The sequence below is a fragment of the Carettochelys insculpta genome, chromosome 6, assembly GCF_033958435.1.
Source record: "Carettochelys insculpta isolate YL-2023 chromosome 6, ASM3395843v1, whole genome shotgun sequence".
In the NCBI taxonomy this organism is placed as follows: domain Eukaryota; kingdom Metazoa; phylum Chordata; order Testudines; family Carettochelyidae; genus Carettochelys; species Carettochelys insculpta.
In genome coordinates, this window is record NC_134142.1 from 34,157,458 (window position 1) to 34,173,166 (window position 15,709).

The 15,709-nt window shown below is 40.6% G+C and overlaps 1 protein-coding gene across 3 annotated transcripts in view; it reads left to right on the forward strand.

The window, feature by feature from the left end:
• Nucleotides 1-15,709, forward strand: part of EML5 (EMAP like 5) — a 270,650-nt gene that overhangs the window by 115,946 nt on the left and 138,995 nt on the right. For all 3 annotated transcript variants that reach the window (XM_074998770.1, XM_074998769.1, XM_074998768.1), the window contains exons 14-17: nt 944-1,130; nt 3,485-3,590; nt 9,354-9,447; nt 13,274-13,374. In XM_074998770.1, the coding sequence (XP_074854871.1) occupies nt 944-1,130; nt 3,485-3,590; nt 9,354-9,447; nt 13,274-13,374 (488 nt within the window). The remainder of the gene's footprint in view (nt 1-943; nt 1,131-3,484; nt 3,591-9,353; nt 9,448-13,273; nt 13,375-15,709) is intronic.

Consider the following 15,709-nt stretch of genomic DNA (forward strand, 5'->3'; position numbering starts at 1 on the left):
AAATCAATATAAAAATATGAAATATCAGAATCTTTGAAAGAAAAGTTCTAAAAATTCAATTTGGAGATGGAAAAATGTTTTATTTTGACATATTCACTGACGTTAAGTGTTTTATTTTCAGTCTTTTAGACAACTACATTTGCCTATGAAGCTTCATTTGCCTTTACTAGGACCTGTATTTTGGATACTTCGTGCTTTCGTTTTCCTTTATTGCTGGACTACATCTCTCATGACACATCCACAGTTACATGACACCCAGATTCCAGCACACAGTTGCATCAAAAGAGAATCTATGGTGAGTCAGAAGAGATGTAGTCCAGCCCCAAATCCCTAGCCCTGAAGAGAGAATGAGCCATGAAGCACTGCAGTACCACAGTCAGATGCAGTTCAATAATAAACTGACTCATAAAAAATATTTTAATTTAGTTAGTCAAACAAATATTTTATGTGGGTTGAACCAACCTGTAATAAAATGCATTTTCCATTGAAAACTCATTTGATTGAAAACTCCTGGTAAGATTCACTATGGATCTAGGCCATGTATAGTATAAAATGAAAGTGTTAAGCCTGGTGTTCTGGACAAATTCCAAAGTGTATAATTGCATGCAGTCTACCTAAATTTCTCATGTGGTTTCATTTGGAAAAAAGTATTAGTCTTGGCTCCCTGTTGTAAACGTATTATGAATTATTACTAGTAAAAAACAGTCTCTTTCAATCTAGGGGTAGAAGTCGTGATCTTTGCATACAATTAAAGTTTGTAAAATGGTATTCTTTGGAAATAAAGGTATGAATCATTTTTAATAGAAGTATGCCTTTATAATATTTGGTAAGTCATTTCTAAGGTGTTATCTAATTTAAGAATGATGTGTGTCCTGTTTTTTTATATTATCTAGTACTTAGAATCTATACTTCTGACCTTGATCTAAAAACTATTTTTAATTAGTTACAGAGGTTATGATTGTCGGAGTAATCTGTTTTACACTCAGACGGGTGAAATTGTATACCATGTTGCAGCAGTGGGTGTAGTATACAATCGGCAGCAAAACACACAACGCTTTTATCTGGGTCATGATGATGACATTCTCTGCCTTGCTATTCATCCCTTAAAGGACTACGTGGCAACAGGCCAGGTAAGATACATGTTTATGTGCATTTTAGATCTGCAGTTATAGTACTTTAGTAAATTTACACATACACATTTAGGATTTTGCAATCAACAGATATGCAGACGATTTTTTTGAAATTGTGTTGGGGACTTACAGAGGTCTAAAATTCAGAGCATAATCTTTCTTCCGATTAGATACATTTAATCAATTTTGACAATTGAGTGAATTTATAGCTCATTAACATTTTTATTAACATTAAATTATTAATAAATTAACATTTTAATTTTATTTTTAAAAATCAATGTTATATTGTGTTGTCACTGCAAGATAACATAAGAAAAAAGCTGACTAAAAATATTTGAATAAAAATTTATCTAAGATACAATAGTGTCTAAAAATATATTCAAATAATGTTAAGATTGGAAAATAAGACACTTTATAAAGAAATTTTATAATTGTGATCGTTTTTGCAGTCTTGATTCACCTTGATAGGCTTGCCTGATATTGTTAGAAACGTGTGGCAGAACCAAGTAAAAACATAGGTCCCCTGTCTCATGCCTTAAACCAGATTGAAATGCCCCTTTTCTTTCTGTAGTTTTTGACCTTGTTAACTGTCATTTTATGTGTTGAATAAAGCACAGATCATATACAACAGGAGTGGGCAAGAGCTGGCATATGGAGTGTCTCAGGCACAGAGCAGCCGAGTCACTGATTTAAGCATCTTTCCGTTTCATGTAGCTTTCTGCTTCGGATACTGGAGGGCTGGGTGTGGGGAGGAAGCTTTGTGCACTGCTCCCGCCACCTTGCAAAATCTCTCATCTACCATTGATTCGTTTCCAACCATATGAACTAAGAGAATTTGCTGGGGGAGGGCAGGGACAACATGCAAAACATCTCCCTCTGATATCTGGAGAAGAGAGCCACATGGACCAGGCAGCAGTTCTGAACTATGTGGAGATGCAGCCGGCAGAGAGCCTGCCTCAGGATCCAGCAGGGCTGCTGGCCAGAGCCTGCCTTTGGTACCGCAGCTTCTCCCTCCCACTGGTCTTCTGCTTCCCCAGTGCTGCACTTCTGCCCCACATAACCCAAACCCTATTTACCTCCTCCTTTACCCCCTGACAGTAACTGCACTGCAGTCCTGTGTCCCAGGCCAGACCCCCTTCCTGCCCTATGTCACAGCTCAAACTTCCTCCTGCATCTCAGACCCTGCCCTAGATCACAACCACCTCCTTCACCCAAACTGTCTCCTGCCCCCAGTCATTACCCCAAACTCCCTTGTGCTCCCAACCTCTATCCCAGGCCCTCACCCCTCCTCCATTAATGTCATGGAAAAGTGTCACCCTTGATCACTTCCCAAATTCTTGGAGTGGCCCCTCCATCAAAAATTATTGTCCACCCCAACAAATAAGTGATCTGATAGTTAAAGTGATTTGATAATTAAAGACTAGTGATGCCAGTATACTCAACATAATTAAAAGAGAATATACTTGATGGCAAGAGACTTTTATCGTAAATTTGAGTGATCTGCATTGCTTCAAGCTTACTGAAAGAAATAGGATTACACAGGTATTACATATTTGCACCTGCAAATATTTTGTTACTAGTACTGATGCATGAAAAGGAAAGAAGCTGTGTTGATTTTCAAGCCTTGAATAGTTTACAAGCTAGAAGTTTTATTAGTAAACAGAAAACAACTGATACAGAAATAACTAAGACAATAAACGTGCAACTCCTCACAATATACTTTTTCAGTATAGAAATACATTATATGGTTAGTTGATTGTATTTCATTTGGAAGGAGACGAGGCCAGTAGTAGGAATGACAGGTGTGGGGCAGGAAGGAGACTCTTCACATAGATACTCCAGGACTTCACTACAGTAAACTCTTCGATGTCCAGCATCCACAAAACAAGGAGGTTGCCAGATAAGCAAATATCCTGGATAATTAAGAGTATTCATGGTGGGTGGTAGAACAGAGGATCCTGGTGGCTGCACGTAGAGCAGCACAGAGGGACTCCGGGCAGCACTGAGGGCTGCTTCCCCTCCCCTGGAGACATTGCCCTCACACTTTGTACAAACCCCAGCCATGACACTGCTTCTCCACATTCTTGCCTGGTGCCCACTGACCAGATCTGTCCAGCTGTGAGTCTTGCCAGTTATTTGAGTGTGCCAGCTAATCAAATACCAGTTAAACAAGTGTTTACTGTATTTGCTATTTTTACAGACAAGTTGGGAGGAGAAGTACATCATCACTTTAATTTTTTCAGTTTGTTTACTGGTATAATTAAAATTTTAAGGTAAAAATTTTTATTTTGAGTACAAAATATGATGAGCAAATTCAATACACAAAAGAATGCCTATAACCCTTTATATTTTAGGTTGGTCGAGATTCCTCAATACACATTTGGGATACAGAGACAATCAAACCACTGTCTGTATTAAAGGGCTATCACCAGTATGGCGTTTGTGCTGTTGATTTTTCAGGTAAAATATCATATATATATTTTTTTTTTTTCATCTTTCCTTTTCTGTTTGAAGTTACACTGCTACTCACTTTTAATTTGTAAGTGTCTGTCTCCTCTTTGAGCTTAGATATGGACCACATTCAAGTTTTGCAATTGAAAATGCTTTCTGGTGATCACCCTCAAAATGAGAAAGAGTCTCTAATAATAAATATTCTCTGTAGAAAGCTACTGTTGATTTTCACATATCTGGAACAAGATCAAAGAGTATGTTATCCAAAAAAAAGAGATGGAATGAATCACTTTAATAAAAACTAGTCCTTTCCTTGTTACAGTCAGGGCCTAGACAATTAGTCTGCATTGTCTCCTCAGCGCTTTAGAGGAAAAACCGCTCCTGAGAGCAACTGCTGGAGGTGATGCTCTGCCAATAAAAGCCTTTCAGTGTTGTTCTTCCTATAAAAATTGTCAGGACAAAACTTTCTTTGCAGATCATTAATGTCTTGTTTTAACTTCCTAGCCCGCCCACCTCCCCACAATACTCCAGAATATCCATTGCAAAAACTCTTTGAGGGGTCTGAAAGAATTTGAAGCCCAAAGTTATTGTTTTAATTGAGGCTTTTGAAGAGTTTAATTGTTAGTGAATTTGTGTCCCAGCAGGAACATCTACACTCCCAGGCAAATTCAATTTTTATTAAATTCAGTTTTATAATGCTGAGTTTTATAAGTTAAATTTTGAGTTTTCTCACTTCCCCATAAAGTCCACATAAAATTGAGTTAGTGCTGCCACACGGAATGGCCAAACACTGACTGTTGCAGCGGTGCATTGTGAGAACCTATCCCACAGTTCCCTCAGCCCCTCATTCTGTGCCCTCTCCCTGGTCCCTGCTGCGCCCGCTGCTGCTGGCAGCGCTCACTCTGCTGCCTGGTTCCTGGGTCCCCACAGCTTGGAGAGCTGGGAAACTGACCAATGCTGCTGTGCCTGGCTCACCAGAGCCGGGAGGCAGGTACAGTAGCCCCAGTCAGCTTTCTAGCTCCCACGAGGGGCAGAGAGACAGGAGACTGATGCAGCAGGGGCAGTCAGTTTCCCCAGCCCCCCTGCCACTCACAGGAGTGGGAAGCTGATCAGTGCTGCTCCACTGGTCAGTTTCCTGGCTTCTGTGTGTGGCGGGAGGCCAGGTGCAGCAGCCACTCAATCTCTGGAGGCTAATGAATTGGTACAAAGAAGTGGTGCTTCCACACCAGCCTTCATTCAGACTTGTAAATTCAAACTTGATGCTACACCCAGCCAGTTTCAAAAATGTTGTGATATTGATATTAGTGCTCCCTAAATTGAGCTAATGGTATTTACAGTGAGGACAGTCACTTGGTACAACTGAGCTAACTGCCTTAAATTCCAGTTTATCTGGTAGTGTAGACATGGCCTTTGTTGGGGTGGGCGTTCATCTGTTTCCAGGCTTCAAACTGTGCTCAACTTGCAACAGCCCTGTGTCTGTTAGTGACTCCCACAGCAGCTGCTTATAATGCTTAGGAGAGTTGCATATAGAGAATTGCAGAATCTGTGACAACTTTCAGCCTAGGATTCAAAAGGAGTGAAACATTTGTCCAAAGGCCCTACTTGTGGAGGGCTGCACTTCACTAAGTGTTGGAGCTGTTCCACTTCAGTTCAATGTCCAGTACATAAGTATAAGCATAGAGTGCCAGGTGCCAGTTCCCCGCTCCTACAGTGAACCATCAGATGCAAACCTTCATGGTTCCACCTTGAGTTGAAGCACCAATTTCCTTTGGCTCTGGAGACCAGCATGGCGCTGGTGGTGGCCACATGGTGGCATGTAAACTGTCCAGCCTGATGGCTTTCTTGGATCTGCCAGTGATGGCAGTGCCATATTCACACAACTTCTCACTTCACTTCACGTCACACACTTCCTCACATCACTTCAGACAGCCAACCCCTGTTGGTTGTCAGTACCAGAGCAGAACATGCTGCAGACTCTGACTTGGTGTTGGAGGAGCAGGTGCCAAAGCTGAGGGAGCTCTCCCCTTCAGGGGAAAGTGCCCCGATATCTTCCCCCTGCATTCTGCTGTTCTCCTCACTGCAGGTGAGGCAGTATAGGGCCCATTATATGCTAGGCTTTCAGATGATTTCAAAGAGCAACAAGCCCTGCTGAAAAACGGAGTTTGTGACCATCCTGGAAGAAAGCAAGACAGTGGCAAAGGGCTCCCACTGCATGGTGTGGGACACTCAGTTGCCAGAGTCATTACCTCTACTATAGTAGTGAGGCACAGTTCCTGGCTTCAGTCCTAGTAAGTCCTAAGGTCTGTCCCAGGAAACGCAGTACTCGATCCAGGACCTTCCATCTGAAGGAAGGGGCTCTTCTTAGAGTAAACAGATTGGAGATTGCTTGGTTTCAAAGATCCTCGAGCCACTCTGTACTTGCTCAGTCTCCGCACATCACAGGTGGCAAGAGAGCAGTTCTCTCCTTCTCAGTCACCCAGATTCTGAAGGCCTCCTCAGTAAAGTGCCTTCAGGAGGAAAGACAGAACTAGAAGGGAGTGTTTAAACACTGCTTTCAGGGGGAAAGAAATAGCTGGGGGGGAGGGTTAAGTGCTGTTGCTCCTCTTCCAATCTTTGCCAGCCAGCCCACCCTTGTCAGACACTAAGAGGGCTGAGGCAGGAGTTATTAGGATGCACATGAGGATGATAGATCAGTCTAGCTCCAGGTTTCACTGTTAAATCCTTTCCTGCAGTGTCTGCCTCCCTTCCGGTTGGTGTAGTCATGAATAGCCTAAGACCACTGGATGCTCAATATAATATCCTGGGCTACATGCTGTAGTTTTCAACCCTGCCCCAAACCCTACTTCCTTTTCCTGTCCATCTTCTGGGACCCTTCTAAGAAACTCCATTGTTCAGAAGGTGGAAAACCTATGAATGCAGGCAGGGGAGGATATTCCTCCAGACTGGTGGAAGAGGTCCCTCAAGACTTCACAGGGAAAGAATTTTACTCTAATTGTTTCCTTGTCTTGAAAGTGAAAGAGGGCTTAAAATCCATTTTGGACCTGCAGCATCTTAACAAATATCTCAAGAAGTTGAGGTTTCTCATAGTCTGCTTAGCCTTCATTATTCCCTCCATGGATCCAGAAGATTGGTGTGCCAGCGATGACTTGAAGGATGCATACCTTCATATTTCCATCTTCCAAGAGCAAAGCCAGTTTTCGTTTAGTTTCTGCATGAATATCATCTATTGTAATACCATTCTGAATGGCTGTCTACATTTCCTCTGTTTTATAAAACCATTTCTATATCATACGTGTAGGCCTGTGCAATAAAAGTTTGGTCATAAACTATGCTCCAGACTGTCACACATTCAGGCACTGTTCGTATGAGTTTGTGTGGTATAGAATGGTTCCTGACTGTAGTAAATGGTCAAACCTATATATGCTTTTACTTCTGGGCCTGTATATTGAAAGGTAGGTCTAATATGCTTCACATGCAGAACTCAAAAAGCCCGTCCTGTGGACCTTGAAAATATTTGATGGTATGTATTTGGATTTTACTGTGGCTGCTGTCTGATGTCTTTGTAAAACTGATATGTGTATAGTATTTTTTTCATTTAAAATGAATCCTTTAGTCAAGTATGAGGCATATTAAATGACTAAGGAGATTTTAAAGTATGTAATTGTTTGTTTTATTATAAAAACTTGCAGCAATTTTGCTACTCTTCTTCTCCTCTGTCCTCCCAACTTTAATTTTGTGGTTGTGCCTATCCTATTGTCTTTTGGAGGCATGTGATCGGCCTCTTTGGAATATGAATATTTGTAACAGAACTTTGTAAGGGGTTACAGCTGCAGATATCTCCGAGGGCAGATCTACATTTAAGGAGAAAGTTTTCTTAAGATCGGTAACTTCATCTATGTGAATAGTGTAGCTTGAATTAGTGTCTCTTAAGCTGAGTTTCTGTGGCATCCTCCCAGTGGAAGATCAACAGGAGAATTTCTCCTGTTGACTTCCCTTACTCCTCAGGACCCTGTGGAGTACTGAGGTCAATGGGAGAGTGATGGGCAGTCAATTTAGTGTGTCCCTACTAGACTCACTTAATTGATCCCTGGGAGATCAATGATCAGAACATCGATCTCCAGTTAGGTTTAGACAAGTCCTGAAATACTTTGGTTATGATGCTTTGCATCAAATACTTCAGATTCAAAGGTTACTGTAGTCCTTGCACAAAGTGATTTGAGAAACTTGGATCATGTCTTTTCCCTAGAAGGAATCTGGCTTTTTCTGTAGTCATTCTCATCCTACGATAATAGGGAGCCATTTCCAGTTAAACTTTTTTGTGTTTTCTCTACCCAGAAGTTCAGCTTCTATCAGAGTTGTTGATTCCTTGTTCTCTTTTTGTTAAGCCTAACTGCGTTTTGGGGTGGTGTTTAGTTTTCCTGGAAAGAATCTTGTCCAAGAACCAGCAAAAGTGTGTGCTGAGATTGTGTATGCTGTTGGATCTTCGGCTTCTGTCTTTAGAGAATTTCTAATTATTCTTGGCTCTTACTTTTCAAGATGTTATCCTGTGTCTCCCACATCCCCCATAATTGGTTGCAAATGAGCATAAATGCTTCATCTTCTCATTTGAAGTTAATTATGACATATCTGAAAATCAAATCTGCCTCAAGATGTTAACCAGAGTTACCAAGCTTTGGCAAGTTCTCATATGCTTCGTAAAAGTACCCCTGAGACAATTCTCTAATCTCACTCTACAGTCAATCCAGAGTTTCTTCTTCTTCAGGGAAAGGAGTACTAGGGGCAATACAGATTGTTGGTGCCTCCTGTATTGAGGGATTTTGTGGAACTGGTATCAGCACTTTGGTAGAGCAGTGTCTTTACCTATGCACCCTATCAGTACACCATGAAGGTTTGCAGTGAATTACTTACAGGTGCCTGAGATGGATTGGTTCTTTTTTAGAAGCCCATCACAGGGAGCCTGGTCACAGAATCACAGTATCATAGGGCTGGAAGGGACCTCAGGACGTCATCTAGTCCAGCCCCCTGCTTCAAGTAGGATCAACCCCCACAACCCCCAACCATCCCAGCCAGGACCTTGTCAAGCTGATACTTAAAACCCTCAAGGGATGGAGAATTCATCACCTCTCTAGGCAATGCATTCCAATGTTTCACCACCCTCCTGGTGAAGTAGTTTTTCCTAATATCTAACCTACACCTCTCCCTCTTCAACTTCAGACCATTACTCCTTGATTTGCCATCTGACATGACTGAGAACAGTTTCTCACCCTCCTCTTTAGAGCTCCCTGACTTCCTTCAAAGGAGTCAACTATCCTGTTACAAATGGATATTCTTGAGGATGCTTGCTATTGTGGAGGATACTAAGAGGAAATATGCTTCTAGTGCAGAGGAACAGGAAGTCAGTGACTCTACTTTAGATAACATTTCTCAACTTTTTGAAAAAGTTAGCAATATCTGTAAATGCCAAAATCAAAAAAGTCCAAAATTAATTGACTAGCCTAGTGTCTCACACTAAGTTAATGGCAAAGAGTGGGTTAGAACTTGGAAATTCTTGGCTTGGAAAGTCCTATTCTCTGTCCACGAGACCATCCATTCAAAAGAATCTACCTAAGTACAGCACATCAGCTGTGGTTTATCTGCTTGTACATTCTTTCATTTCATAATATTGAGTAGTGTTTTACATGATTTATATTATGTATAGAATAATAATTTGATTTCTTGTTATTGCAGAATAATGCTGTCTGCCTATTCTCTCACATGCATTTCCTTTTGTAGCGGATGGCAAACGCTTGGCTTCAGTTGGAATAGATGACAATCATGGTATTGTACTCTGGGACTGGAGAAAAGGAGAGAAGCTTTCAGCAGTAAGGTAAAAGTTTAACTTCATTCTGAAATCTGTATCAAAATTAATTTTCAGATGGCAATGGACAGAATGGATACAAAGTGAGAATAATATTGAGATATAAATGGGCAGCTTCCCGTATTTGTTAATTCACACAGTCAGTAGCTTTTAGCATAGACTTAAAACTTGTTTAGGGAGAAAAGCTATAGGTAAAGTAGACTTTGAAACTACTATGAAAGTTAAATGATAAACTGCAGATAAGAAATAAGAGATTTTTCTTTCTGGGAAAAAGGAGATGTTGTACTGACATTTCTTTGGCTGTGTCTACGTTACCACCTTCCTTCGAAGGAAGGATGGTAATGAGGCTGTTCAGAGTTTACTAATGAAGTGTTGCTACCAGTGGGAGTGCCGCGACCAGATGCACGCCAGTACTTTGAAGTTTAAAACTTCAGAGTTGCCGTGGGGGGGAATTTGCCTAATGAAGTGCTAAAGCAGTTTCTTTAAAACTCACTATACACACCTACATTTGTAATTTTTATAATTTGTGGTGTCATAAAAAATTACATAGTCACAGACTACATTCAGCGATCTTCCCCACCTGAGTCACTGGCTGCAAATGACTCTTCCCCCTCCCTCTTTACCAGTCACAGCTGCAATTATTTCATCACCGTTTCTGCCACACCTGCATGCATATTACTTGCCTCTCAAATACTGCACACATATTTATTGTTCTTTTCTATTAAGTTGGTCTAATACTTTTCGTTTGTGTAACTACTGAAGTTTGAGGGCCCTGCATGCAACTGTTGCTAACATTGTTTTCCTGGGACTCTACCTTCCATACAGCAGCTCTTCTTACCAGATGTACCTTCTCAGTCCTTCTGCAGGTGTTGGTATCTGCTTTTCTTTTTCACTGTGGAAGATCTTCAGTCCTTTCCTATGTTAGTACTTTCAAATGACAATTTCTTTTGCCAAGAATGTCCTTTGTTTCAGGGCATCAACAACTTACTCCTTCCTCGCCAATTCTCTGCTCTGAGGCTATGGTAATTTGTTTATGCATCTGGTAGTTGCAATCAGGGAAACCTTGCTTTCTGTGAATAGATATGTTTTCTCTTCGAGATAGTAGTTCAAGCTCTTCAGATCAGACACTGTCTTTAGAATGTGTTGCTGCAGTTGGAGAAATTAGCCATAATCCTCTTAGTTCAGTTGATTCTTGCTAGCAGGTCTCCTGATAAGATGACCAGGAGGATTTTATGCTTGTCTTGTGACAAGTCTTAGCATTTAATGGTCCCTTGCCTCTTAATGGACCCTTGTGGGGAGAGGAATGTAGGGTTCTGTCAGGCTAGATTGTTCAGGCATTAATATGCCGTCTTTGTCAGTGGCTCTTCATAGTTACTGTACTTACTTGTTCCTGAAGTCTTTGATGAATCAGGAAAGAGTCTTCCTGTATAGTCATTTGACACAGTTCATTAATATTTGATTCAGTATTATTTATTATAATACCAAACTCTTCCTAATCAGCAGATGCTGTCATCATTTTAGTAAAGTTCCGCAATTTTCAGTGGTTCTGTAAATATTTGTGTACAAGGTATGTGACCATTGGGCCAAGGAAGGCAAAACAGAAGCGTACGTGCCCAGATAACTTTCATCTCTGTAGGAACTATAGTTGGATATAATTATTCTAGAGATGAAAGCAGTTCTATGCTGGTAGCAGACTTTGAAGGAGGCTTGAAAGGCACCTACATCCCCAGTTCCTACAGTTAAAAACTGGGTTGTGGTGTCATGCATATAGGACTGAATGGACATTTTATCCCCACCAGAAGAGATACTTGACTAGTCTTTTAACCTGTGTAAATGAAATACTATCTACATCCCTGTACATTTGGCAAACATTTTTGCTAATTAAAAAGCCTCCGGTGTCATGGAATATTACTCTCAAAGTGACAAAACTGATGAAAGCTCTCTGTGAGCTTACTTTTCTCACTTAGAAGGTAATTTTTTACCTGGTAGATGGCAGTGACTTCAACTTGCAAAGCCAAGTGTTTATCAGATTTACAAGGATAAGACAATGCTGCTCACTTATTGAAGATTGTGCTCTAAATTGAAGTCTGAATTCTGATCAATAAACTGTATGTCCTAATCGTTTGTTTTGCATATCCATTCTGAGATATTCCTCTCCTTACACTTGGTGTCAAAAGGTATTGTTTTTGGAAAAGACAAAAGCCTTCAGAAAGTCCACACAACCTTCTCATTTGATGCCATTGATTGGGATGCATGTTATTAAGAAGGCAATACAAGTGCATTTTATATTACTAACTCAAAAATTGCTTAATACTAAAAACATTGTCAAGGTTCACTCTTTTTGAAACAAACCTATTTCCATCTCTTGCTTCAGGTATATTTTCATCATGAAGCCTCAAAACAGATTCACAGTCTAACACACATGAATTTATTGTTTATTATTTGGATTTCACTTCCAGAATGTTTCAGACTCATTGTTCAATAACTTATTTCAAAGTAGTTAATATTTTGTAATTTTAATCCATTCACCTCCCATTAGAGCTCAGAGTCTTTTCTGCAGTATTTTTCTCTTGCACCAATTTGTTGTTTGTTTTTTCAGGAGGCCCATTTTTATTCTTATGTTGGTCATTTTGCATTGGCTTTTGTATCTAGGGAGCTCTGTCATTGTAATTAACTACAATGTCAGAGAACAGCATTTATACATTACAGATTGTCAGGCCTGCCAACCAGGGGAGAAGCAGGGGCAAAGGGGTAATTGCCCCCAGGGCCCAACATTTCAAAGGGGCCCAGAGCTACAGCCACCACCATGGCCAAAGCTACAGGCCTCTTTGAAACACCACAGCGCTCTGTGCACTGCTTTACAGGTGCCTGAGAGGGAGTGTGGTGGTAGGCCAGACTGACTGCCCAAGTCCCACCCCCTCCACTTTTGCCTCTGCCCCTTCTGGGGGTGGAGAGCTGGGGCTCCCCACCCATCTTTCCCCATGGCATCTTTTGGTGCCACTGCAGATTTTGATATAAAGTGGTTAGTAAGGGAACTGGCTCATAGCCTAGTCTGTTAATACTATCTTTAGAGACAAAAATCTTAGGAAGCTAAAAGCTAGAAGAATTTTCCTATTCTTATATTAAGGAACAAAATACCACGAGTGAGACTCCTACAAAATATTTTCAGAGAAGCAGAATTACTGTAAGTGACTTTTTTATATAATGAGGAAATATAGCTGAAAGTGTTAGGGTCTTTCAAAACAGTAGCATCAGCTACTGTACAGTAACAGTAGCTTTAACATTAGTTGTGTATTCTGTACCTGTATTTGGGAACAGACAGAAATACAAAATGTGTCAACAAACAAATATGACAGTTCTTTTAAAGCATAAATTGCTGGAGATAGGACAAACATGGTCATACTCATTAATACTTAAGTACACTAGAATGATGTAGAAGTTCATTAGAAAGAATATGTACATTAACATTGGTTTTCAGAATGATAAATTACTGTAGACAAAGTCTGCTATTAAAGTAACCTTATATCCCTTAATTTGCTATGAAGGTTTACTTCACAAAGAATAAATATCATTGCATTATTTTCAGTCAAGTATGTTCTTTTATGAAGAAAATGCTGTTGCGTTGTTTGCCAAAGTAGAACAGATAAAAATGATAATAAACTCTTACCTTTAGTTCAATGGCCTGCTTTTCTGTTTCTCCTAATAAAAGAATTGTTAAGTACCATAGGAATGTTTTGTGAGAGAGACATTTGTAAGCTGAACACTCACATACATATAAGAGTGTATACATTCTCTGTGTATCAAGGCAATAAAATATTTAACTTTTTTTTTCCAGAGGAAGCAAAGATAAGATTTTTGTTGTTAAGATTAATCCTTATATGCCTGATAAACTGATAACTGCTGGAATTAAACACATGAAATTCTGGCGTAGAGCAGGTAAGGAAAGACATGTTTTTCTTGTGTTTCTAACTGCAGCATTTTCTATTCAATCTAAGATAGTAATTGTTATATATTCTATAATTTTGTCACATGTATATGTGTTAATAGGTTACCACCTTCTAATTCTAGTTAATAATACAAATAATTTCTTTTAAGATAGTGACAAAGATCACCTGCTAGGTCTCTGTGGAAGCTAGTAGAGCATACAGGAAAACGTAATGCCTGCTGGGGAGAGATTAGTTTTTTATGAATACTAACTATGCCATTAATAGTCACGATTCAAGTCAATAGTTGCATCATAAAGCCCTGCTCTGCCATGGTTGCTTGGTGGCACTCATTCTAAGTTTCAGGATCCTTAGCTGTCACATCTCTTGGATGGAGACCCATGGGTCTTTCTCTCCTGACCAGGGTTTTTTCCAGACTACACAGTTCCCTGCTTATACTGTGAAAGTCCCAGCAAGCCAGGCTGCCTAAACAGGCCAGCATCTGCACTCTGGGTCTCTAAGGGCTATGAATAACAGCGTAATTAGCAGTAGTTATACATTACTACGTAGCTCTTTATAAGCAAGCATATTTATTCTTAAGGTGCAAGTATTACAGCAAAAACCTATTAAAAACAATAAAAGAGCCTACATGTGTGTTGTTAAACTTAGTAGATGCCACCCATCTGTCTTATAGGGCCTCAGTAGTCCAAAGCCCTTCAAAGCCTTCCCAGAAGGAATTGGAGCCCCCTTCAATAGAAGGTCCTGTCTGTTTCTTAGATCAGAAAGAAAGGCCTTGAGTCAGTTTAAATTCTGGCTCTTTATCTCAGTGTCTTTTGTTTGTTTGTTGGTCTCTATGGAATCTAGTTTGAGCTAATATTTGCGAGCCTCCCTAGCAGATGTTATGTGCTGTGTCTCTGGGGAGTTTACAACCTGTATGATTTGCCTTAACTGCAGCCTGTTTTAGTTCCTTTGGGAGGCTTTCCCCACAGAATAGAACAGTCATACATAAATCATTCATTTCAAACAGTGGACCTCAAACATGCTGCATGGGTTACAATGTTTGTCACTTCTACCCATGAAGGAGTCACATAAGCTGTGTCTACACGTGCACGCTACTTCGAAGTAGCGGCACTAACTTCGAAATAGCGCCCGTCGCGGCTACACGCGTCGGGCGCTATTTCGAAGTTAACTTCGACGTTAGGCGGCGAGACGTCGAAGTCGCTAACCTCATGAGGGGATCGGAATAGCGCCCTACTTCGACGTTCAGTAGGGACCGTGTAGACGATCCGCTTCCCGCAACGTCGAAATTGTGGGGTCCTCCATGGCAGCCATCAGCTGGGGGGTTGAGAGACGCTGTCTCTCCAGCCCGTGCAGGGCTCTATGGTCACCGTGGGCAGCAGCCCTTAGCCCAGGGCTTCTGGCTGGTGCTGCTGCAGCGGGGGATTCATGCTGCATGCACAGGGTCTGCAACTCGTTGTCGGCTCTGTGTATCTTGTGCTGTTTAGTGCAAGTGTGTCTGGGAGGGGCCCTTTAAGGGAGTGGCTGGCTGTTGAGTCCGCCCTGTGAGCCTGTCTGCAGCTGTGCCTGGCACCCTTATTTCGATGTGTGCTACTGTGGCGTGTAGACGTTCCCTCGCTGCACCTATTTCGATGTGGTGCTGCGCAACGTCGATGTTGAACATCGACGTTGCCAGCCCTGGAGGACGTGTAGACGTTGTTCATCGAAATAGCCTATTTCGATGTCGCCACATCGAAATAGGCTACTTCGATGTAGGCTTCACGTGTAGACGTAGCCATACACTGCAACCCTCAGTAATACATAAATATAATATAAGGTGTTTCAAGAGTATTTCAGGAAATAGCCATATCTATCGCAAACCTTATATATCTAAAAATATCCCATGTACAGCTCTAAGATAATATAATAACTTCCACTCAGCATATACAAGAGTTTTCAAGTGATAGCAAAAAAGGCAAGGTAATTTCAGCTCTTCAGTATTTAGTAGTAAAACACAAACATATATCAAATACATACATATATATATAATACATATATAAAATAGAGATATATTGATCTGAATCACGAAGAGATGCAATTTTAATAATGTAAGGTTCATGTGTAACAGCCACAAATAAGATTTCAGAAAAGGCTCTTGCAGTGAATATAACTACTAATTATACTTTGTGTGGCTGTCTGTGCTGAGCATGACAAGAAAAACTCAAGAAGTTGAATAATAGATGCATGTTTCATCTATTTGAAAATGTTTAATTTACAGCAATGGAACAGCGCTATCTAAATGCTATTCTGAACTCCATTGTATCAGCTCTTGAAAGGCATATGGAGCCAAA